The 26,035-nt window shown below is 43.2% G+C and overlaps 1 protein-coding gene across 2 annotated transcripts in view; it reads right to left on the reverse strand.

Moving 5' to 3' along the window:
• camta1a (calmodulin binding transcription activator 1a) overlaps positions 1–26,035 on the reverse strand; it is a 279,957-nt gene that overhangs the window by 54,907 nt on the left and 199,015 nt on the right. For both annotated transcript variants that reach the window (XM_085258803.1, XM_085258802.1), the window contains exon 6: positions 7,301–7,372. In XM_085258803.1, coding sequence (XP_085114929.1) covers positions 7,301–7,372 — 72 coding nt within the window. The remainder of the gene's footprint in view (positions 1–7,300; positions 7,373–26,035) is intronic.

Here is a 26,035-nt window from a genome sequence, read left to right on the forward strand (position 1 = left end):
CTGGTGTCAATATCAATCTTGAAGTCTCGAAATGTAAACATGTCGATGGGTACTTTACCCGAAATCGGGTGCATGACTCTTGAGCAAGATGAATGTCAATTCGCCTTACTGGCGGAGCCTTAACCTTTCAGGATAACTGAATTATTTAAGCACCACATACCTGTTGTGGGCCTCTGTTTCTCTGTGTGGATTCAGAATGGTTAGGAGGCTGCATGAGTCTATGGTCACGCACGCCTCTTTGGCTGCAGAGTGAAAATGGCAAGACAAATGCAGCGGGGGATTTGTGATAATTGGCGGTGCTGGTGGGCTAGGCGACGGGCCTAGAGAAAAGGTCGCAGGCACTGAGGAACAGATCAGTCTGCCAGGAGGAAAGGAGGTGCCCGGTGCCTCTAGGGTTTAGCTCAACTTCTCCCTTTCATCATATGGAGAGATTGTGCTCCAGTAGGGGCCATTAATTAAGCACCAGTATAACCTTCAATTTGTTTAGAGGTCAGAAGCCCCAGTGTTACTGTTCTGGGCAGAGACAAACTTCGAACTATTTTCTCACTGAGTAGAAACAGGGAGCAGCAGATGTGCTCAGAGGTCAAGAAGCAGAGTTGATAGCAGGGGGAGAAACTTATTTGAATGTTTATGAGTATTGTAAAAAGAGAAGGTTAGCGTCAAAAGAACTGTGTCTGTGTGACTGCACATCGGGAGGAGGAGAAGTGAGGAAAATGAGGGGAGCCACAGGGACATGGCTCACACCCTGACATGCTCGTGAAGCAGCTGTTCTCCTCATGGCTGCGAGAGTAGGGGCCTGCCAGCAGCAGCATCCTGCCGAGAGCACCATGGTTTCCCACCATAGTGCAGTAACAGAGTAGCAAAGTCTGTTGCACAGAGACACACACACACACACACACACACATACCTAGAAAGACAAGCATGTGCAGACACTGATGTGCGCTCCCATAGCACATTCTGCCACCTGTTCTCCTGCCAGTCCGGCGTTGAGGTTTGGAATTGAACAGTAATGTCAGGTGTTGCAGTCAAATTCATATGCTATAAATCTGAGCTAATACTCTGTAGAGGTGCATTTCCATTTGATACAAACAACAGACTGCATAGCTAAAGGCAATTATATTTTTACTGCCTCCATTTGCCCTGAGGTTGTAGACAGCCAGTCAAAGCCTCACCAGGTTTTTCTGACTCTCTACCCTCTGAGTGAAATCAACAGAACGATGCCCAGGCTCATCCATGATTTATCTCAGTGAAATATTCATTATGTAGCTTTGCGTAGTCTGGACGTATCTGATGTGAATCTGGACCTGACAGCTCTGCTCCGTCATCACACATCACCTGAGCCACTACGAATCCGGCACCTGTCTCCCAGTGCTCAACGCAGAGGCAACTAAACTGATCCGAATGAATAGAAGACTCTGGTAGATATAAAGAATCCATCTGTCTGCCTTTAGCCTGCAGGCATGTCCACTCTGGAGCTACTGTATCCTGCTTACACACCAACCGACGGATCAGCACAGCAAAGGAGCTGCTCAACATTTCCCATTCAGTTAACTAGGTTGGGAAAAGGCCTCTGTCTTCACTGCTGCTGAGTATGAGGCATGAGGCCTGATGAGTAGGTGTTGGCCCGTGAACATGATGTGCTGACAGAACTGGCCCAGATGTATCGATCTGAAGAGATTGGCGAGCTTGTTATAGGAAGTGAATACCTTGGGAGTTCAAAAGCACCGGGTGGTTTTGATACATCAACAGAGCAAAAAGGGGGGAAAAAAGTGTAAAAAAAAAAAAAAAAGAAAGAAAAGGGGGGGGGGGGGGGCTCTGATGTGTTGAACAGTTAGAAAAGATTAAAAGAAGAAGAGGGTAGGATTCAGCACCATGGACAGCACCACAGAGCCTACATCGCTAAGAGTTCTCTTTAATCACAAAGTTATCACTCTGCCTGTCCAATTAGGTAACCTTTGAATTATTACATAAATTAAAATACCTGAAATACTTTCTAATAGTGCTGGAATGATCACAGGGACAACAGTGACAACTCATTTTCCTACATAACACTAATTCAAGTGGTTCCAAAGTCATTATACTCTGAAGGACTAATGTAATAAGAAAAATGTAACTGCAGTGAATGATGATATTAATAATGTATTCATGTGAGACAGACTAGAGCAGAGTGGCCTAAGCTGAGGAAGGTAAGAGAGAGAAAGTGATAGCTGTGAAGAAACAAGGTCGTCAGCATTCCCTCCTGCCTTACTAGTCATTTCATTATCTCATTCCTCTCTCCTCCTCTTTAAAGTAGGAAAAGCGGGAGAGGCTATTGACCCCTCTCTGTGTTCGTGGCAGGCAGCGGGACAAATGAAGTTTCCCCTCAGACCCCCTCCGTATTAATATCATAATTATCCCCACCTCTGTGCCCCCGCCGGCCAGCACAAACTCCACTGTCTGATTTGATGGAGAGGCACAAGCAGGGAATTACATTCGATTAGCACTAAACAAGAGAAGGGGACACGGAGCAATAGAATCAATCAGTGCCACCAGGACAGGTAAGATCCTTTGTGTTACTGAGTGTGTGTGTATGTGTGTGCCATGACACGTTGTACCTAGAAAGACTCTGTGTAAGGTGTATCTAATTATCTAATTATGCACACTTTTGGGAAAAACTAACAGCATTTAAAGAGTGGCCAGACATTCCCAGGATATTTATGGAGAATTGTGCGCCTATTTTTTGTTAGCAATGTTGAAAACACACCACAGTATCACACAGAGCCCAGTTTTAATATTATTTCTTTTTTTTTAACAAATCCACTGAAATGGGAACTTTTTTCGGAGTAAAAACCCACACAGTCCGCTCTGAGCAGCTATCTGTCTCAGCAGCAATTTGGATTCATTGTTTGCAACCCCAGATAACTGTGGTGGTACTTTCCTTCAGTCTCAGCCATTTGCGGGGATGGGCCAGACATTCTTAAGTGGTCTAATGCCATAGAGAGGTGGAGGTAGTGTGGCAGGAATGAGCAGATTGAGAGTGAGAGGTGAAAAGAACAAATGAAAATGAATGGAATGAGAGAAGACCCCCCTCGCAGGTCTTTATTCCTGTCCCCCGTCTCATTACCCAGGCTTTGACTCAATAAAGAGTGGATAAAGAGTGGATAAAGAGGCACACACCCACTGGTTAACCCCCTCCACCCCCTACCTAAAACACCTTTCACTAACCTCACTCCGTCTGTCATTCTCATTTCTCGCCTTCTGGATTTCTTGCACTGTTACACACATATCCAAAAATACTGACACACTGTCCTCTTTCGCTCTATACTACTATAGGTTTTTTCTTCCTTAAAATCTTTAAATGCATCTTTTTCTCCAACTCGCCCTGCAGTGTGTTTTTTTTTCAGCTCAACTTTTTAAAAGTTGTGTCCATCTCACTCTCTCATTCACAGTCTGTCTCTACCCTCTCTGTCCTCTGTGTTCCCTCCCTGTCGGTGGTGTGTAATAGGAGTTATTTTCATCCCTGTCTCTCCGTGACTGTGGCTGCTGGATGGCTGAATATTTACATTTTTCACTCACTGGTGACCTTTCCCTGTTGCCGCTCTGGGAGCTCCAGTCTCCTTGGTGCTCTGCTGTTGACAGACTACTGCCTGCAAATCTCATGTGGACACAGCAAATGGTACACAGGGAGTCAGGGACAGAGAGTTCAGAGACTAGAGGAAGGTGGAAAAAGAGAGAAAGAGAATACGAAAGAGACTGTAACCAGGCTGACTGTCAGTTGTCTGAATGAAAGTGGCAAGAAAAGACAGAGGTGCTGAAGGTCTATCTGCATCTGCAGAGATATGGCCTGAAGTGTAATCCTTTACCTCTGGTGTCACTGTATCACTGTGACTGTGGTTTCTTGTCAGCCCAGATGGTCTGCAATAAACTGCCTGAAAAGAGATGTAAATCTGGGGTTCCAGAAATGCTTAGTGCCAAAGAAAATGCACGTTTGTAAATAAATGCTTTTTATCCGGCAGCAGAAGGTGCTTATTCCTTTGAACAAGTGGATGTGTTAGCTGCACACACGCAGCTCGAGCCGTGGGTGTAACAAGAACTGCTGAGCAGTGTAAGAGATGGGGGCCAAGGATTCACTAACCAGTTGTTCTTAACTGATGCTCTACAGTTAAAGGAAAGAAAGGCAGAGTCAGTGAACTTCTCAAAATTTCACGAGTGATTATGTGCGTCTATCTTGTAGCTGGCAGAAAGCGAGGTTTAAAATGAAGGTTGCAGTTTTGAAAAGCGAGTGACCCAGTTTGACCTCAGCTCTGTGTTATTCACTTTCAGTTCGGTGTGTACATGTTTCTGAAAGTCTGCATGTGTCCTTGTGTTGTGTATGTGTCAAGCGCAACTTTCCCCTGACTTTCCCTGGAAATGTGGCTATTTTTCATCCTCGAGTCATGCTCCTCTAGCTCTGAAATTGACTTCGGCTAGAGAGGATAGAAAAAAAGAGCATGTTCACATTCTAGGCCTGTCTGAAAACAATGCCATTATACCCATATGTAAGTTAAGGGTGTTGTCATCACTGAAAAATTCTTCCTCTCTAAACTGGCCCCACAGAGATTCCTTACTACTGCATTGCCATGTCGGTGATGGAAGATGAAATCCACAGTTCTCCTTCGGTGCTAATATTCATTCTGAAATTCAGCTGAACAAAATCTGAAGATTCAGCAGTCTGAATTAGTCAAATCAAGTGGTGTCTTCCAAAGTTATACAGTCTTCAGTATGAAATCCCCTCTTACTATCCCTCCACTACACAAGGGAAACAGTAGAACCACACAAAGGATGATTTGATTCTATTGTTTTGATATTAAAGTATTTTTGCATAGAACAAGGACTGTGGGTTTTGTCCCCAATCACTTAAACTAAAATGGCCAAAGGGGGATCTCAGCCATTACACAAATGAAAAAAGCATACCAACAGCCAGTAACTACTCGCATATGCATATGGCAATATAATAAATTCATAAGTGACCGTTGGCGTCTATCCCAGCAGAGTGTGGGCGAGAGGTGGGGTCCATCATGAGGCCATCCCCTAAATATGCTAATATTATTTCATTGTGTAGCTCATCACATGCAGAATAGCCACTCTAAATGTCAAATTCTGCTGAGTACACAGGAGCAAGTCATTAGTATGAGTATTGTAAAACATACTGTATTTATAGTGCTTGAGCACAACAGAGTTACAACAATTTGTGAACACTGTTGGGGCTGCCGTGGAAGTGGAAGAGGAATAAGGATGTGTGAGAGTGTAGCCAAGACAAGAAAACACAATATAGGAAGGTGAAATACACATACACACAGCACTTCTTCTGATCCACTGCAAGGCACCGCATTTGGTGGGAGGTGAATGAGATGGGCATGACAGGACGTCTACTCTTCCCATAATTATTTTACTTTTTTATTAGTTTTTGGGTATCGATAATCTATAGCAGCGCTGCATGTTTACTGCACCGGTCTGTCTTGTGTGGCTGTTGTGGGAAAAGAAAACTGTTTTTCTTCACATTATATGCAAATGTAAGTGCTCTCTTGGTTCACAAAGTAGAATGTAAAACCTTGTGCTCTTGAAATCAACATCTGAAGAGTATTCACTCTGACACAAAAGCAGCCAGTTATCATGAGAATAATAATAGACTGGTGCAGTAGGCTTTCAATGTCAGTGACATTATAAGATGAGCAAAAAAATTCCAGTCATTCTAATGAGATAGCTAAACATTTTGACCACGCTGTTTTTGCACAATTGAAAAAAAGAAGCTCTCGTTTTGCTGGCAACGACTTATTCATTGACACAATAACTTCATCTTGACGCTTTGAGTTAAACATCTTGGGTGAGTTACAGCTTTTTGTGAAATAACTACAGTGGTTTGCTGCATTTTTGAGCTGTTTTTGATGTTCAGTGTGCAGAACTTTAATCAATGTTTCACGAAATGTAGCAAAACATTTGAAAAAAAGCTGTAAGAGAAAATATTTGAAGATTTCTTGAAGATTTCCTTAAGAGGTGCTGCTCATACCACCGTGCAATGGATGAGGTAGTAGAGGCCAGAGCAGTTCAATAAAGTTGCTTAATGTTCATTTTGTCTCGTGAGGGACAGTGCAGGGTAAAATAAACTGTTATCGTGAGAGAACAGAGAGGGTTATTGCGTGCGATATGAAAGACTTCCAGTATGTGGTTGTCACCGCAAGTAATCCGATGAACACCAGATTATTTAGGCTGAAGTCAACCAAAGTGAGTTTGCTTGCTCAAATCCCAATAGGAAGGTGGAGTCATGTTTTTATCTTCTAGAGTAATTATTTCCATCTGTCACACACACTGCCAACATAAAGCAATAGAAAACAAACAGTTTTTGTGTGAACGCTTTTATTTACTGTGGGAACGCTCAAATTATTTTAAGCGTTCCCAGAGTATTTAAGCAATTTTTCAGCCTAGTTTTTCCTCTTTTGTCTTTTGCCCCCACTGGTCTGCTCTCCTGTTTTACTATCAGTCATTTTATGTGGGAGGGGAGGGATGGTTGTAAGGTTTGTGGGAGGAAGGGATATTGGCTCGATGGCACGTGATGATGTTTTCTCAGTCTAGTCAGTACACACATTTAATTTTAAACTGAGGCACATTAGCCAAAGTATATTTATCCCACAGATGTTTTTTTCTTCTTGTACACAGAGACGGATTGATCGATAGACAGACAGACAAACAGACACAGTCTCCACAACCTCCTTTCCTCTGTGTGTATGCTTTATGCTCCCTTAAAACAGTGTGTGTGTGTGTGTTGGTGTGTGAATGGCTGTATCAGACACCTTCCAACAATAATAGCTGCCATGCTAAACGAGAATGATGAGACGTATTGGGTAGGTGATCAAAGGACTACTATTTACAACCACTCTCAGCCTGCAGACTTGACGACCCACAATAAGCACACTATACTGTACTGGGAACCTCTTCCATCATGCTTTTACTGCCCATCACTGCAGCTGTTAGACAGGGGAGATGGCAAAGCTTTTAGCTGACTGAGATACCGGCCGTGCTGGACGGCGTGTATGGGCAATGCCATCAGAAAACTGAATGACTGGGAAAGATAAGGAAAATGGAAGCTGGGAAGAGAAAAGAGAAGGCCGAGAGGGGGTAGTGGAGGGATAGGTTGATGTGTCCCTGCTGGCTGTCACGAGAAAATGCTCCGGTTAAATAGAAAGTGATATCACGCAACTCATTCAAGTTCTTGTGAATTGGCAGTTAGAGTCTTCAGTAAACTGAAGCGTGGTGAACTGTAAAAGAGGCAAAGGGGAGTTCTTACCTGGAGAAGCCAGTAGCACCTACGGTGGAAGGTGGGGATGATGGAGGAGTGGACGTAGCAGCCATATAGACACTGGACAGAAGTGAGATAGCAGAGAAAGACAGAAAAGGGAGACAAAAAGAGCACATTACACAACAGTAAAGTCCAGGAAATAGACCGACCTCTCAGCTAACCATGGCAGCTGTGACCTTTGAAGCCCTGACCTCTTCTCTCCGTATGATAACTCCCACAAGGACCTGCTGGCAGATGGCCAAGCTATTGTTCTTGAAAACAAAGACAGTGAGCTGATGGGAGAAACTGGATGGGTTAACCAGCATTTCATCACTGTCCCTACATAACCATATGACTTCTCCCCCGGTCCCCTCTCCCTCTTTTCCACTTATATCCTGTCCTCCTTGGAAAGTACCTTTGACAGAATGATTCAGGTGTTTCTTACTTCAACCCCCCCATCACCCCGTGGGGCAACCCTGCACATAACTAAAGCACAGTGTTATTAATATCCTTATCGTAAACAGATAATACTGTGCCTGGGGGCTCGTTACAGTGAAAAGAGCTAGGCGGGGCTGATAACGCATCCTGATATCTGGCGGAGGGGCCAGGAGACATTTTTCACCAGCCGGCAGCAGAGGCAAACGCAACGAAGCACCACGCACTGAGGAACAGCAGCAAGGCAGCACTTAACCTCCTTCCATCCCCACTCCTTCCCAATCCTTCTCTGGGAGACTCATGGCCGTGGCTCCCAGGTGACCTAAAGGGATGGCAGGGCTTTTGCTTGTTTACAGCAGCAACAAAAAAGTCTACAAAACTCCTTCCTTCCATAACCCTCACCAGCTAGGACACAGGCTGTGATTTTGTGTGATACAATATTTAGAAAAGGCAAGGGTAAAATGGATTGTTCTTTAGACATGAAGCCTGGTTCCCAGAGGAATAAGGCAGAGGAGAAGGCTGAGAGGGCTGAGCTTCATCCAAGTCCTCTTTGGTATAAATGTTTGATGAGAAATTAGGAGAGCTACCAGCTGTGGTGATACATACACTGTTAGTCAAAGTGCACGTGCACATATGCACATGTTCACAGGAAGGTACAGCATCATCATTCAACACTTGTTGAGTAAGTAAAGGGAGGTTTCCTGGGGAGCTGTGAATGGGCAGAAAGAGGACTACATTATTTAATGATAAATAGGCACCTTGAAGTGTGCTATGTGTTTGTCTTCTTTAACCTGGTTAACTATGCATGGCCTACAGAAGAAGTTTGCCTGTATATATAGAAAGTAGCTTGCCAACATCAAACTGCCTTGTTAATTACAGCTAGCACTGTACAGCAACACAGACTGGGCAAATGGATAAAAAAAGGCACATTACACAGTTAAAACACAAATACATCACACACAAGTACAAACTCATGTGTGAGGCTGCGTATATCCAGAATGTTCACCCATAGGAGTCTTATGACCAATTAACAAGAGTCAAATTAGCCTTGACTGTTTCACCAGGTGTTCCATTGTTCCATTCACATCTTTTGTGAACTCATTTCAATACTACTGAACTCTGCATGTGAGAGTTTGAGAGGGTGAATGCATGCAGACTGCCTCCTGTTCTTATTTTTTGCTGTACTCTCATCCATTACAGCTGTCTGAAAAAGGATGTATGCCTCCTCCCACTCCCATAGCTCTGCCATCCATTACTCTACGCTGGCAATGGGCAGACACTTCCTCCCACACCCACAGTGAACTGAACATCACATTACTACAGTCGACTACAACAGCTATCGTCTCGCACATTTCTCCTGTGCAGTTTCGTGAGCATTTATGTCACAAACTCTACTTTGGACCCTTTTCAAGAGATTAGTGATGCAACAAAGGACACTGGTCTATATGGCATTAAACTGTTTATGCATTTCACTACAGTCATGTGTTGAAAGTTCTGTGAAAGGTGCTTACAAACAGAAATGCCAAATTTCTGTCTGTGTAACGCTTGACTTTAAATTTCAGTGGCAGCACTGATACGACTTTGCACTTTCACAGCACACAGAAAATTGCAAACTTCTGGATGTCGCTCAAAAAAACCCAAAACTTGCTGTCTTGTTCATTCTGATTACAGAGCGTTTATTAATATATCATGGTTAATACTGCTATAGCCTAAAGCGCTTGGCCCACTGAGAGTGTGGTGTGGCAGTGTACAGTTGGATGGTATAACGGTATGGCATGCTCCTCTGGATTGACAGGTGGGCCGGTGCAACAGGCCTCTGTGACTAGGGCGACTGGGGAGTGAATAAATTAGCCCCCAGGCTGCTTTCCTTTCCCTCTGTTTACTCCATTTCTCAACCACACAAAGCAGCGTGCCAGACAAACAAGCAGCTTAAAGCATAACACAACTGTTGCACCTGTCATTGCCGATATACACAAGGCATCAAACACATTTTCCCCACACACACACATCCATAAGCCTGCGAACCCTTACTCTACTGTAACATAAACACCAATTCACTCTTACAAACACACACATTTGCACACACACACAAACTCACAAAATTAGACATCGAGTTCTCAAGCACAAAACGACACCCACTCAGAATCATACATTTTCACACACCACAGGCTTTGACACTCATGCACACAGCTTTATGCATACTTACAGAAGAAATCACAACAGACCCCGATACAAAGGCATACCAAGAAAATGTTGAGAGCACGAGCACGCCCATACACACAAAGCTCATCATACTTGAGCGCTTATCAGTAATTCAAGACGCATATCAGTTACTGGTGTTTCTGCTGCTTTCTGCATGCTGAGTGTCTGGGTGACAAAGTGATGGCAGCAGAACCATTATTTGCTGTCTTTGAGCTGTGACAGATGACAGCACATCGCAGGGCAAGCAATTAAACCATAATTATAGACACATACACACATGTCCTCGCATAAAAAGTAAAGTTTCCCAATGTGTAATTTTGAAGAGCGTTTGCACACTGATACAAAAACATCAAACCCCCCCCCACATAATTGCATACGTGCTCACAAACACGGCCACGCAAATGTGGATCTATTATTAGTGTGGCGTTGTGTGCGAATATGAGGCACAGCGGAAGAATGACACAGAGCAGTTTATAGAAGAATTCACAAGTAGTGTGTCCATAATGTATTCATGTGCTGTCACTGCGGACAGCAAGAAAAAAGAGTTACAGCGACGTGTGTCCTCCAAAGTCAGACACTGATGCAGCAAATTCATTTGGTGTTGTCACTCAAGCAAGCGGCCAAGGCAATGAAATGCTGGCATGACCCAATGAGAGGGTATTATAGGACTGAACCCCTCCCCAAACACCCGTCGACCCCCTCGCCCCCTAAAACCCCTCCCAATTGGGGTGTCATCTGAAGTAGGGCAGGACCGCAGTTCACACGGGGCAATCAGGCCAGACAGTTTGTCTTAAATAAAGCCTTCAGATATAAAAGCAGAGCCACCACTGGCTACCTGTCTTGCCTCTGGAGGCCACCACTGCCCCTGGCCTGCCTGTTGCCCTGGCGACACCTCACTTACATTCATCCATCATGTCTGACAGGTGTCAAGCGCAGCAAGAGAGGAGCTAGTAAAATGCAAAGTCTGTGAAGGCAATACGGCAAGCAGACATGCAGCTATAAAGAGACTGAGAGAGAGGGGAAACTCTCTCATTAGACCATAATGATGTGTGAAGACAGTCCTAATCAGAGCGTGGCACCTTATTTATGTTGGCAATTTGCTGTTTTCCTGCCGTGATGCAAACGTGTTACTGTCAGAAGCTGCCACACATTTGTCTTTCTGTGGGATTGTTAGTCCCACTGTGAAGAGCGCACATGCATACACATTCACTTAGTGGCACACAGGAATGTGCACGTACATGGATAACTTGCCTGGCATTTTCGTAAAATAATACCCTGTTGTTTATGATTTCTTCCCTCCATCCAGCTCCCTTTTATCACGTCAGGCCAACTCTTTCAAGTAGAATTGTTCTATCTTTTTATGTAAGACTCATGTATCCTCTAATATTTCCTTCTCACCATTTGTTCGCACATACTCTATCATTGCTCCGGATGAGCATAACCTACTGTTGGATTTTGTGTAATTTTTTTTAGGCCTGGCTGTATTGAATGACTTGCTTTGCACTATTAAACAGTTGTTGACATGGATATCCACGTAGTGAAGCCACTTCTGGCTCACTGCTTCATTAGCGGGAATGTATCATTTTGTGTGTGTGTACTTCTGTTTGTGTGCATGTTTGCATATGTCTGTTCATATGGATGCCTGGGGCAGGTGATTCAGCCTGGGGCACAACAGCATAAATAGAGCTCACACTGCAGCCAATCAGGCAGTACTATACAACCCCATCCATGGAGGGAACACAAAATCCATACTCAATAGAGATTCATGGACCATGCAAAATTCAAACTACCCTGGCCATTGACAGCATCCATGATGACTATTGATCAACCAACGATTTCTGGCTCTATACAGATGTGATTAGATGACTTAGGGCTGAAAAGTGCCACTTCCAGTTTGGAGGATGAGCTCATTTTCGACTGATACCGTAATGCTCTGCATTTCACCTGCTTTCTTTACAGTCAGCCTCCCCGCTCTGCTCTCTCCCAATCGTTCAGTGGGAATCAAATTATCTATAGTGTCTGGTAAGGTGGCACTATGCCCAGAATGCCCATAATACACAGTAGATGCCTGTAAAGAAATGAGAGAGGGAAAATGCAGAGCTCTGGTATGGCACTGGCACTATGGCAGTGGTTTTTTATCCCTGCTATGTTTTCTTTATTAGGTTTTTCTTCTTTATACGCCTTTAAATAAGCCACAACTTGTAAAGATGTAACGGTATAATTCTTCAGTGCATCTGAAGACCTTAGCAACGGCTGATGAGACATTATACATAATAAATCAAAAGAGGCTTAGATTTATCTCTCCAGTCTTCTCCACTAGACCAGCTGCTGCTTCTAAATCAGTCAAAACTGAGCGAGCTACAAAATGAATTGGCAGACTGCGCCTGAGCTGAGGAGAAAAATGGAAAACAAACCTAAATTCCTCAACAAAGCAAAACAAATGATGCTCTGGAAAAATGTTATGGAAATGACTGTCTCTAAAAATAGCATACTCATTGTAAAATAAACACAAACAGTTGATAAACAGGCCCCGAAGAGGAGAATTAATTAGCCACGCTGGACGTGTAAACACAGCTATACATCAAGTTCAAGAGAAAAACAATAACAGGACTGAGGCAGTTAGAGAGAAACCCCTGACCACTTGCAACACTGAATACCTTTACTCTGTCTAGCTTCATTCCTGAGGCTGAGGAAAACTAGAAATTCAAGACCAAACCGAGGAAAGACATTTTCCGGAGAAAAACCTTGGCAGTGAAGTTGGAATACAAGAATTACATATCGAGTTGGGGGAGAAATAATAGTAGGATCAGAGACGGGAAGAAGAATACAGAGGTAAAAAGACAGACGAGAGGATATAGGATTTATAGATACGTTTCCACACATGCGAGAGGAAGCTCACGCTCATGCCCATGCACGTCAGTCTCCCTGACTGAAGACACTGTGTCTGTTGATGCTAATGCTAGCCAGCTGGGCTCACAGCCAAAGGTATTAAGTGGAATCGAATTCCACCAAACTAGCTTTAATCAGCAGGTTTTTAAGGTTAGAATTACTTTCCCTCTCCTCCAGCCTGCTGGCCAAGGTTAAAGCAGAGACAGGCAGGGGCTGGGCTCAGCTAATGGGATGGAGGGGTGGCATGGGCCCTACGGCATGCCACCACATTCCAACACACAAAGACACAAGTATATCAAGTTACACCTGCACTGCCCGTACAGGAGGCAAAATACAGTTTTTCCCAGTTGCGTTCTACGTACAGTTATAAAGAAAATGCAGCTTGTGTTAGTGGAACACATTCAGACCAGCCTTAAAAATGCAGCCAAAGGAAATATTTCTTATAGAATCATCAAGGGAAATTCTTTATAACAGAGGTAGCTAAGTAAATAAAATCTACAGTAAAAGACTCACATTCATGCTTGTGTTTAAATAGGTAGTTGTTGGTTTTGCCTTTTAGATGGTAAGTGCCTTGACATATCAATATAAAGAGAAAGGGGGGATGTAGTAAATGCCCATGACTTAACTCTTTAGGTCTGCACTTACTGTGGCATTTCAGTTGACACGGTCATGCTGCAGATGGAGGAACATACATATAAACACATCAAATATGATTGTTGGGTTTTTCTCTGTATCTATGAAGCGCCTTGAGGCGACTTTTGTTGTGATTTGGCGCTATATAAATAAAATTGAATTGAATTGAATTGAATCAAATAAACAAACCCTGATCAGTTTTGTTACTGTAGCTATATATTTTCTGATTGCAGCACTGGATAAAGGCCAATTCACTTAAAGTAAGCCAAACAGAAATGCTGAAAACCTTTTCACAAAAAGAGGTGAAATGACTGGACAAGTGGATATACTGGGCAGTTTTTTTTTTTTTTTTTACATTTCACAAAGAGCCAACTGACATCTTGCCTTGACCTCAGCCTACGACAGCAGTCAAGTCATTGATGGCTGTCAACAAAAGAAAGCTCTATAAACCTTGCAGCTCTTCTGTCAGATTCTCAAAAGTCAAACTGTGTTTCTATAGTAGCCACAATATAAGAAGCAAGGGTAACAAACTTTCTCTGTCCACTTTTCTCTCCACGGTTTTTTTTTTCATATCTTTTCGCTCCCTTAGGCTGACTTTTCTCCAGAAAGAGGCCTTACTTTGGAGATCTATTACATATTAAATTATAACTGTACCTCAAGTAATGTCTTTGTTTTTGAAGTGCTAATGGTCTGTCCTCAAAATCTCTGTTTGAACCCAGAACATCTTAACAAAGCAAAATAGCTTTAGTTAGAAGTCTGCGTGAGGTTAGCAAATTATACAAACGTGGGGGATGGCAGGTTACAAATGGATACTAAGTATATGTGTAAAAGGTGAAAAGGTAAATGGAAACTGGTCATTATCTCAAGACACCACTTTCTTATCACTCTAACCTTTGAGCTGACCTCGAGATTGCCGGTGTTGAATAGAAATGAAAAAACGTCACAAAGCAAAAAGACTAATGAGGAACTGTTTGCATTACATGCCTGGCCCTTTCAATGATGACAGACACTTCATTCCATTAAAACTGGAGTAATGCATACAGCAGCCAGGTTATCAAGCCACAGCTTAAAGACACGAGGTTGGAGGTCACGTTTTAGCTGTCATTTTTAGTGGGTAGGAAACAGCTGAGTCTAAGAAGGCTTTCCCGTACCCTGTCTCTCAATTGCGCTTAGTCAAACACAAATGCATGTGCTGGAGACTGGCCAAAGAGATATTAAGCCAGAACATGAATATATATTCACATATACTTTGAGGGAAAAGCTGAAGAAGATTACAGGTAAAGATTTAGCTGCAGCAAGCATACAAGCAAAACAGATCTCAAATTCAACAATGTCCTTAAAAGCTGACATGTCCTTATTTAAATAACAAATTAATGGCAGAATCACAGTATGAGACTGATGCCTCTTATTAAGCATAGATGGCATTGTTTGAATCTCTGTGACCGTCTATTAACCTTCGCTTATGTTAGCTGAGGTAAGGATAAAAGTACCACAGCATAGAAAAGGGGACTGTGTCCTCTGCATTAATAAGAGCAAACATCCAACCCACTGTTTGCCCCTAAATGCACACACAATGGAGACCTGCTGAAGATGACATCACAGACCTCTGATTCCCTGCTGTGGGTTATGCCAGCCAGACATGCTGCCTGATTGTAAGAGAGAGCCCAGATTTGTAATGCTGCACACTTCTGTTAGGGCTGATTAGCAGAGGCTCACGCCTTCTCCCCCTGCTGTGATCTATAGGCACTCAAAATTTCTAATATCTCCGGTGTGAGCAAGGAAGAGCTGAGACAGACTGTAAATCACGAGTCCTACTGACTGAAGGAGAAAAAAGGGGATAGATGAATGGAGAGAAAGACAGAGCGTGAGTGACAGAGAAAAATATTCAGCGTGTATGAAAACATGAAGGGGGTAGAGAGGAATGGAGAAAATTATTAAGGGAATGAGGTGAGAGGAGAGGGACTAGTGCACATGTAGGGGAGAGAGGAGCACAGATCAAGGAGGCATGAGAGAGTTAGGGAGGAGAGAAGAAAGGAGAGAAGAGGAGATATGATTACCAAGGAAACAGCAAGAAAAAATCTTTTTGCCGGGGAGAAAGAGACAGAGTGTGTGGAGTAGACAAAGAGGAGAAAGAGCATGGGGGGAAGAAAGGGAGTGGGAGGACAGAGAGAGACACCGAGAGAGAGACAGAGAGAGGAGAGGATAGAATGAATGCTAACAGGGAGCCCAAACCCAGTACTGAGGCTTTATCCTTCACAGGCGGAGGAGCAACAATCGCAAACACATTTTCTCTCGCCCTGGCCCTAAGAGAGATAAAAAAGCAATTTGTATTCTATTCCTATTCAGCGTCGCTTGGCCTGTTTCTCTGCCTGCATATTTGTAAACACAGCTTTGTCAGAGCAGCTTAATCTTCCCAACACAAACACAGACTACAGGAAGGAGGGGCGAGAAAGGGTGAGTAGGGATGGGGGATTGGGGGGGGGGGGGGGGGGGGTCGGGTCGGGTAAAGGACGAGAAGGAAGGAAAGTTGGGGGGTAAGAGGGTGAGGATGGAAGGAGAGGTTTGTGGAGCAGCACAGGGTCGCAGGAGGGCATCGAGAATCAGAACTCGTTTCTGTCTCTGATGCCACAGGATGTCCTCGTGTCAAACTCTGGAAGTCCCACTGTGTCACATACAAACACACACATATATGTACACACACCGCTGGCTGAACTGCTCACCCCTTGTCATCATCTCTACTGGCCTAAAGTCCAGCAGGCTGGACAAATGACAGAGGCAAAAGAACAAGCAAATCAGTCGACATCAAACGACGCTGGTGTAACAGATGGAACGGACGGGCCCGTGTGCTTCCTTAACTGTCACCAGACTCCTATTTAGTGCTTAAGCTGCACATTTTGCCTGACATGGAGCATACAGGCATGCACCTCCAGCTTTCAGGGAGACAAAAGGTTCTGCAAGGGCCAAGCCACAGCTGTTTCTCACGTGGAAAGAGGAACATGCCAATGCAACCAATTATATATTAAAGCGCAGAGACTGAGATGGGGTTAGCTAGAGGGAGGAAGTGAGGGGACTTGGAAGTGGCGATCGTCTGTGTGCACACTGGTTTACGGAGGTGTGAAATTAGGCAGAGTGACACCTGCCAATATGCACTGCATTAAAGCGCACTAGGCTCACCAGGGTTTTTTGTTGTTTTTTTTTGGCCTTCCATATCACTCAGTAGGTCTCTTTCATTCTCCCTCATTTTGTTCCACCATACTTTGACAGGTTTTTATTATGGCCCACAGTGCCCAATTAAAGATTGATAGCTGCCCCCTCCATTCCCTACACTCTGGGTAAGATGGTGGTCTACTTCAGAGCATAGAAACCACCTTCATCAGCTTCTGTGTGCTTCTTTTACAACTATAGTCTCTTCACCCCTCTTTAGTCCCTGCAGAAGGCAGCACACCTAATTTGGACAGCCAGACTCAACAGCAGGATTAAAAGGATCGAGAACAAAGACAGTAATGACATCGATCATTGAGGTGCTATAAAACCAGCAGCAATCTTGTTCTGACTGTATAGGCTGCCTCCTATGTTATATCCGCTGCGTTAGATCCCCTGGAATTGTAATAATAAACCAACAAACTGAATTTAAAATGATAATAATAACACTTGACATGAAGTTGTTTCTCTGCTAATGCAAATACCCTTGAGTTTGGCACTTTCAGGTTTAAATAAAGGTCAACAGCATCATACTGAAAACAAAAGTATATTATAGAGCCATCAGCTAAAAGATAACCATACTGACATTGTGAGGCACATTTAACACTGACAAAACATTCCATTTATTTTGTGTAATAGTAATCGGTGAGTAATTGATCTAATAGGCAATTTTTTTTACTTTGCCAGTGATCATAAATGTGACTGTGTGTGTGTTGGGAGAGCTCAGATTCAGAGAAATGAGGACTGCAACAACAGACAGATAGACAGGCAAAGAAAGACAGGGAGAGCTGCAGATTCACAGCAGGCAGATGGAAGGGCCTGCGAGCCCCAAGGCAGCCCTGTGATGAAGACAGTGGGGAATGCAATGGAAGGGGTCCATATTATGTGTGGCTGGTGAGTGGGGGAGCTGGTTGGTTAAGGGGGTGAGGTAAGGCAGACAAGAGAGAGTGCGTAAGAGAATGAGAGCGAAGGAAAAAATCAGCCAGTGAGCCAAAATGAGGGAAAGGAAAGCAAATGAAAAGTGACATTTTAATTCAGAGGGCTTCTTCTGCCTGAGTTATTATGAGATGTTTGTAAGCTGGCTTGTTCATGCATCTCCCCTGGCCTTGTGCCTGGCTCCTTCTCAGTGAGGAGACCTGTGGCGCTAACCTGTCTTTATCAGAGCTGCACAGCAGGGGACAGCACTCTGCCACCATCTCTCCTTTGATCCTCCCACTTCTAGCATGGCTCCCTGACTTCCTCCCCCTTTTCCTCCCTCCTTTATTCACTCCTCCACCATTGCTCATATGCAAAATGTCTTTCTGCGGAGCGAAGGCCCTTTGATATGGCCAAAGGCATCCGTATTCCCTCCGCTTTTAATTATCTGAAATTCTAATCTGGACATCAATGGTTAACTTTGGCTTCATGCAAACTCTTGGAAACACTCTGGACAAAACTAAAAAGTGAAGAAATCTGAAATAGTGGCAGGGCCAGAATGAGAGTCCCACTGTAACAATTATGTTGAGAAAAAAATATGACTGAGACTGAAATGATTTGACATTCTGGCTGGGTGAAGCTTAGTGTCTGAAGATAGAAGCCTGACCAGGGTATGTGATTTCAACTGTAGGAGAAGAAAGGCCATGAGGGCTGTATTGGGCTGGGGCCCAATACAGGGAGCAGACAGATAAAAGAGACAGACAGATAAAGGAGGCAGACAAATAGAGGAAGGGAATTATAGGTACACTCAGATGGGCTAAAACGTACCTGAAATACCAGACAGGTACAACCTGGCAGCCAAAACAGACAAGGATGGAGGAGGGGGTCTGAATGTAGCAAATTCAATCAGGTAGAGAGATGTGTGCACACATATACAAATACAAGTACAACCAGCCAGACAAGAACATGGATAGATGCATTGTATGAATACAAAAAGGGGGTGTGATGTGAAATGTAACAGTAAAACAGAAAGGGAAAAGGACCCTGAGCAAAGTCAAAGTGAAAACGAGAGAGAGAGAGAGAGAGACAGAGACAGACACGGGGATGGTGGTGGGGGTGGTGGTGGTGGTAAGTTGGAGTGCTGACAGGTCTCCAGAGGTTGTAATATATAGCAGCGTTTCAATCTCTCAACAGCAACTACAGCCCTCCTTTTTCATATCCTTCCACAGTCTGAGGACGGAGAGACACTTCTGTCCTTCTGAGCCAAATCGGCATTGAGGATGATATAATGTGGACATTTTTTGACATTATATCCTAAAATCTGGACGGTTATTTGTGGCAGGATGTGTTCTCCGTTCCCATTCTATCCTGAAATCTCAAGGTTACTAATACTAAAGGATGGATATAAAATGCCAACGTCAAACACGTTTCTATGTTTGTCTTGTACTGTTTCCCCTCTCCCTGAAAGGTTCGAGACCAATGGTTGATTTATCTGCTGCATGCACCATTAATCCTGCAACCATGCATGCCTCTGCTGAATAATTGATCTTTGTGCTACTGTAACTAAATCCGTCAAAACAATGACATCCCACCTCCTTCTCTTTAACTCTCTCCTTCCTATTGCTTGGTAGCAGAGGTGGGGATGGAAAGGGTCAGGGCTAGATGGATCCATGTTGCATCACAGTAAAGAGTGGGAGGCTGTTGTTCAACCACCAGAGGGAGTTTCCCTCCTCTGTTATTATGTAAGTATCCAGAGAGGAAGCCCGGCCACTTGCCCAAATACACAAACAAAAAATATAGAGATGTTGTTGACAGGGTAGTTTGACAATGCCACCACCTCCACTAGAGTCCTGGCAGCCAAGTGAGTCAGGGCTGAGCGCAGCAATGACCTCCTAAGGTGATCGGCTCTCAACTCTCTGTCTAGACCTCAACAAACAGCTGCTCGGTCTGGAGCAGAAGGGAAACAATGACCCTTAATTTATGTCCACACCCTCCCTTCTTCCTCCCTCTGCCTGTCTCTTTGACTTGTTTTTGCATACTGCATTTAAAGTAATAAGTACAGTATCTCCTTGAATGCCACAGTGCTATAAATCAGAGGAAAATAGACCTGTCATCTTAGTAAACAATGCATGGGACCAGTTATCATTAAAAGCAAAAGAGTTCTAGAGGATGCCTGGCCATGCATACGGATGAGGATGGGACCAATCTACCAATCTCCTTGGCTCACCCTAAGTTTCTAGGCTGTCCTGTGAGTACACATACACATATGCACATGCTTACAGACACGCACATGAACAAATAGAAGAAGGGCAGAGGTGGGACCAAGTCATTGTTTTGCAAGTCTCAAGTAAGTCTCAAGTCTTTATCCTCAAGTCTCAAGTCAAGTCTCAAGTAATGTCAGGCAAGTCAGAGTCGAGTCTCAAGTCACTGGTGTAAAAGTCCGAGTCAAGTCACAAGTCTGAAACTTTGAATTTCAAGTCCTTTCGAGTCTTTAAAAAAAAAAAAAAAACGAAAAAATAATGTTGCAGTTATATGCTAAATGTAAATATTAGACCATGTAATTTTAAAATCTGTGTTTTTCTCAACACATGACAAAATAGTGAACTTAGAAAATATACACAAATTGTGAAATTGCACCTCTTTAAAATGCAGCTCAATTAAACCTAGCTCCAAGAATAATTTTCACCGACAGTTCTGAGATAAGCTGCATGTTATTCTTGGATGCGGTTGTAGGACCAGCTTTAAAATCGCATGACAAAAATATCATACACATTAAAAAAAACTGCATCACCAACGTAGCCTGGACAACATTTGCTAGTTAGATGAAGTCAGCTATCTCATCGTAGCATATTTATATGCATATTTATAATCATACGGTTCTTGGAGTGAGTGCACACACTCATGAAGTTTAGTAACTTCCGGTCACTGCAACAAGCCCAGGTACAGTTTACCGACGGATGGGTGCAGGACCTTGAAACGCACCGTGTCGAACGAAAGACCATCGTACGTATCATAAGTTTACCAGTCTCACAAATCGTCGTCATAAATACACATTCCTTAACCGTTTATTAATAGGACCTTTGAGCTCAACGGTAATTAATTAGTAGTGGAAATAATTTCTGGTAGCATCACAGAAATGTAGCAGTGACAACAATATTGTATGCTGTAATCGTACTGGGCAATTAGTGATACAAAAAACCTGTTTTATCCTGTGAATAAAAGCATATGTTTTTGTCAATGTACCATAATAACAGAAGCGAAACGCAATATTGTGTCAGGACAATTCACTATTTATGCACAATAAATAAAGGAGCATAGCGCGACAATTTCTGTTCAGCGCCAGACTTGCTTGTAACCTATATCACCAATTATGTTATGAAAATGACGTATTAACTACTAAAAAACACTGACCTTCGTGTAAATGCTTGGAGCAGACTAACCTGTGAGCTGGAGTGTTCTGGGACGTTATATTTGATCTTTGAATGGCTGCAATCCAGGCCATCCGTCGCATCTTTGTTACTTCGGAAACATGGCTTGAACAATTTCTCTTCAACGACGTAATCCGATAACAACCGATCTCTTTACCCGTCGGCTTCCCGTGGCTGTCATGCGACCGGCTATTGCAGTTAATAATACAACGGCTTCTTGACATTTTTGTGTTTCTTTTTATCGCTGTATAACTGATTTTAATTGAAAGCCTGCGTGCGCTAGTACCGCTTGCCACGAGTTCCCAGAATCCTTTGCGGTTCTACCCGTGAATGACGTCACATTTTCAATCTCTATATAATATGCATGTTAAATTTTATATTTGGGGTAAAATATCAAGTCTTTTCAAGTAAACCGGTTCAAGTCCAATTCAAGTCCCAAGTCATTGGTGTAAAAGTCCAAGTCAAGTCACAAGTCTTAGAACATTTTTTCAAGTCAAGTCTAAAGTCATAAAATTAATGACTCGAGTCTGACTCGAGTCCAAGTCATGTGACTCGAGTCCACACCTCTGAAGAAGGGCATACAAAAACTGCTTTAGTTTCTTATTTTGAGATGTCTAATGTCATCTTTCTCAGCGAAAGAAGGCTATTATTTCAGAACAATTTGGAAAAGGTTTCGGGACACAACAGAATATAGATTTGTGTTTACTGATTACCATATGTCAAAAAGGTTATTGAGGGAAAATAGCAAAAGGGCTGTTGCTGCACAATTTGAAAGAGAGGAGATTTTCCTTTTCAAAAACAAAAAGACTATTGTGTCTTTGTCTTAAAGTAAAACATAATGTACAGTTATGCTGCAGAATTGGATCCCAAAGGCACCGAAAGATGTTGATTTCCTCAGGCTTCCCAAATAACAGTTTGATTATGATATTTACGCTGTATAATGACTTCTTATGACAAATAGCGTACGATCACAGAGTCATTCAATCATAACATGTTGGTCGAAGTGACATTACTAAGATTTAGGTCAGTGCTTGGAAAATGAGCTCCGGATTCGATTGCAGAGACGACATTGTTCAATGTCACAACAGTGCCATGAAAATTTAGGATCATTTGTTATGTAGTGCCATCAATGTTTATGACAGCCAATCCATCGTCAAGTAAGCTGTATGTCAACCTTTATGTCAGCTTTATGACACATGGATCGCATAAAATGTCATGGAATGCCATGTCTATGTTTCTAGACACCCGAGCCCACGCGATGGATACAATTCTCAAAGAGAAAATCACAAGCTTTAACACATGTTTGCAGAGCAGAGTTGATACCCTTCATGTTAATCAGGCACCAGCGTTTCTGTACCCCTGTGTAAGGTGGGCAGGAGAATGGCTCCCGGCAGCAATTTGTATGCAAAGCTGCATATCCTCCTTCCATAGCTGAGGCCCCTCAGGTGTAACTGAGTGGAGGTTCCTGGTGGCACTCTGCCCTCTCCTGCCTAAATGAGATTGGATTGGAGTCTCCCTCATCTCTGTGTGCACACATTCCCTTGCTCTTCCAAAAGGAAGCCCAGTCACAGACATTGTGGCGAGATACAGTGATCAGTAAGATACCCACAAAGAGGAATACTAAAAAACAGAGAATCTAGAATCAAGAGATTTGCACTAAAATTTACCCACCTGCTGATTTTACGAGCCTGAATGAATACAGGAGCCAGTGTTACAGATGAAGATTCATCTGGTTTCTTATGGCAGTGACCGTCTCCTTCTAGATGTATAAGTTACTCTAAAGACGGCACTGTTTGAAAGCCGTTGTTACACCGCATTAGCTCATTGAAAACATGGTGTATCCCTAAGTGATACTTGATGAGAATGAAGATGGCTATATATCTGTGTATACTGTACCTACAAACAGGCCTCCAGCAGTAGTTGTGCTTTACAGTAATAGACTTTGGTGAGTAAAGTGCTGCGCCTGCACTTTTAAAGTGGATAGAATTGCAGTGCTACAGAGTTCATAAAGGGGAATATGGGAGAAAAAGGGGAAAAAAATATGTGCAAAGTGGAATCTCTGTCTCAAGCCTTTTTTAAGCCTAACAGAGGTTGTTATCTGTCACATACACACCACAGACACACACAGACTTAATTAAAGTTCCTTTTCCATCTGATGTTCATGGTTGGGCTGTGTTGTCTGTCTCTGTCTTGTGATAAATTCATTCTGCCTGGCAGATATGAGCCAGTTGATCTGTGTATGTCAGCCTCTGTCTGCAGCTGGCATCCTTCAGATACACTTAGTGACAGAGGGGTCCAGAATGTCCTCTGTGGGATGCACGCAGGACTGTCACATTCCAATAGCTCCTCCCAACATAAACACCCCTCCTCTTTATGAAGGAGCCCCAGTGCTCCTGCCATGTCTCATTATGTGGGCGAGATGTTTGGGGGTCTCTCTGTGCCATCCTGTCGTACTGTCAGCTAGCATAATGCCTCTCAGTGGGCGCCTAGCTACTGCAGCACACAGTTTGTTTCTGTTTGTGTGCCTTTCAGTATGTGTGTCAGCATGGTCTTCTAATCCAAAGAATTCATTTCTCTACTGCTGAATTCTCCTCACATAGCTCAAAAAACAAGGGACAGACAGGGGTGGTCATTACAATGTAGAGGGTGTCCGCACTAATGCACGACTCAAATGTCACTCAATTTTCAACTGACGGGTATAAATACAATACCTAGATTTGTATATGTGTCTTTCCAATTTGTTCCCATTGCAGAGGGTAAAATTTAATTTAGTAGGGATATTTACACAACCAGATGACAATGGGGCATTGGGGAGTGCTAGTGAGAGTTGCCATCCAGCCTGCAGATTAATAAAAGCCTGCGCAAAGATCTGCGGGATGACAAACAGTGAGAACCAGACAGAACAAAACAAAAGCAAAACAATCAGCTTCTTGAAAAGGCTTAAATGACATTTAATATATTTACTGGCAAACATAAACATAAATTGACACTGGGAGGCTGAGAGGAGTGAATACAATATCTCTGATTGCTATTACTGGCATAAGCAATGACAGCGTGCACTAGATTGGAGTGGTATATTGAATTTCATGTTCTTTGAAATGGAGTCTGAAATGTGAGATTTGTCTTTTGCCTCTGAATCGCTCACCCCCCCCACCCTCATTCTCTCTCATTTGGAGACTGGCACATTCAGTTAACTAATGTGCAGTATATGGCAGCGCTACACTATTACCCCATTCTCCCAACTGCCTGTCGAAGGGATAGAACATCGGGTGTGATTTGGGGATGCTTTCTTCTTTTTTCTGTTTCACATCAGAAACATACCTGCTGGGAAGATTTTCTCTCTATAAATTTCCCCTATCTGCTGCTGAAATGCTATTCATCTCATTACGGTGATTGGGATCCTCATTACATTAGAAAGTGTGCACAAGCATGTGTGCGCATGTGTGTTTTCATGCATGTAAATAAAGACAAGAGATAATGAGCGTAGAGAAAGGGAGCAAGAGAGAGCGAGAGAAAAGGAGAGTGGCGAAGAGAATGAGGGAGGGAGGAGTGTGTTAATGAGTGTGAGATGTGCTGAGGTCGCTGTGTTTGTTCTGTAATAGTGTGTTGCCGCAGAGCACTGCCACCTCAGGTGGGTGATTAGCAGTAATTATATAATTACACAAAATGTGATAATAAACAGCACAGAGGGAATCAGCTCCATCATCTACTTTGCTACACCTCATATATATATATATACACACATATACTAATTTTTTCATGTAAAAACAAGTAAATATAAAATCTGTTCTTGCTTGGTGACAAATCCACATCTTTTATTAACGCAAACTTTTGCACTAACACAGCAAGGTAGAGGCAAACCTATTCACACCCAGATAATTCCAACCTGATACAAAAAGTAATGGAACACTCACACTTGTCCTCCACTCACACCTGTGAGTAAAAACCGATTTGCTCCCTGACACACAGTAACGGCCAATAAAACAAGTGCTGACTCGTTCCCAAAGGCAGCCGAGGGGAGCGGAGGGACAAATGAACACAAACTAGGAGTAAAAAGCTGTTCCCAGGAGGATTTTACCTTTTCTGTAGTCCTCATGCTCCTTCCTGCTTGAGTGAGAAACACTATCTGAAAGAGCACACCATTGTCCACCTCATCTTTGGGCCCCTCAATACCACTGGGGTGGTGAGGAGTGTTGATTGGATAGTAGAGGCCTTATCTTTAGCTCCACTAAGAGTAAAAGCATAATGTACGTGCACGTGCATGAATGCATGTGACCTTGAGCAGAAATACGTGGTTTAACATGTGGCCAATGGCCAAAGAGCCCAACACACAAGAATTATGACACTCACAGTGAGGGTACAGGTGGAAAACAACTGGAAAAAATGGGGGAGGAGTAAAGAGGATGTAGGGAGAAGAGGGCATGTCAGGATCTCAAGGAATGATGGAGGATGGGGAGTGAGAGAACAGCATGGGGTGGAGGCAAGGGATAATTACTGCTAATAAAGCCTAATGGAATTCAGGCCTCACGTCAGGTGCAAGATGATCTGATTACTGCTGGGCGGCTGAGGGAAATTGGGAACTGATCCGTTAATCCCACCGTCCCCTTTTTGTATTTCATTTGATGGGAAGTATGTGTGTGTCCACAATTTTGAAAAAGTATGCAAAGTTAGTTTAACCGTGCTCAGCAAGCACAGTAATTTAAATATTTCACATCTATAGTTTCCGTGCCTATATTTCAATACGGGACATTGCAAATCATATTAGATTCCATATTAGATTTCATCTTATTATACTGGCATGTGTGTGCTGCTGACTTTTCGGAAGAGTGAATCACAAGGTGTGTTTTATGACTCACTGTGGCCTAGTGTTTTTAATTCAGAGCGTAGGCTATTATAACCCGTATTTGAGTTTGTGCATGTAAGTCCAAATGCTGGTTGAACTTTTCAACTGCCTCTCCTTCTCCAAGCCTCCTGCTGATGGCTGCTGACCTTGGCTGAATATCACAGTCTGGCAGCACAAGGGTCACTGAAAAATGCCACC

The sequence above is a fragment of the Mchenga conophoros genome, linkage group LG20 (genome assembly GCF_057382185.1).
Source record: "Mchenga conophoros isolate Kocher_MC1m ecotype Shallow Benthic linkage group LG20, M_conophoros_male_GT1.1, whole genome shotgun sequence".
Taxonomy (NCBI): Eukaryota; Metazoa; Chordata; class Actinopteri; order Cichliformes; family Cichlidae; genus Mchenga; species Mchenga conophoros.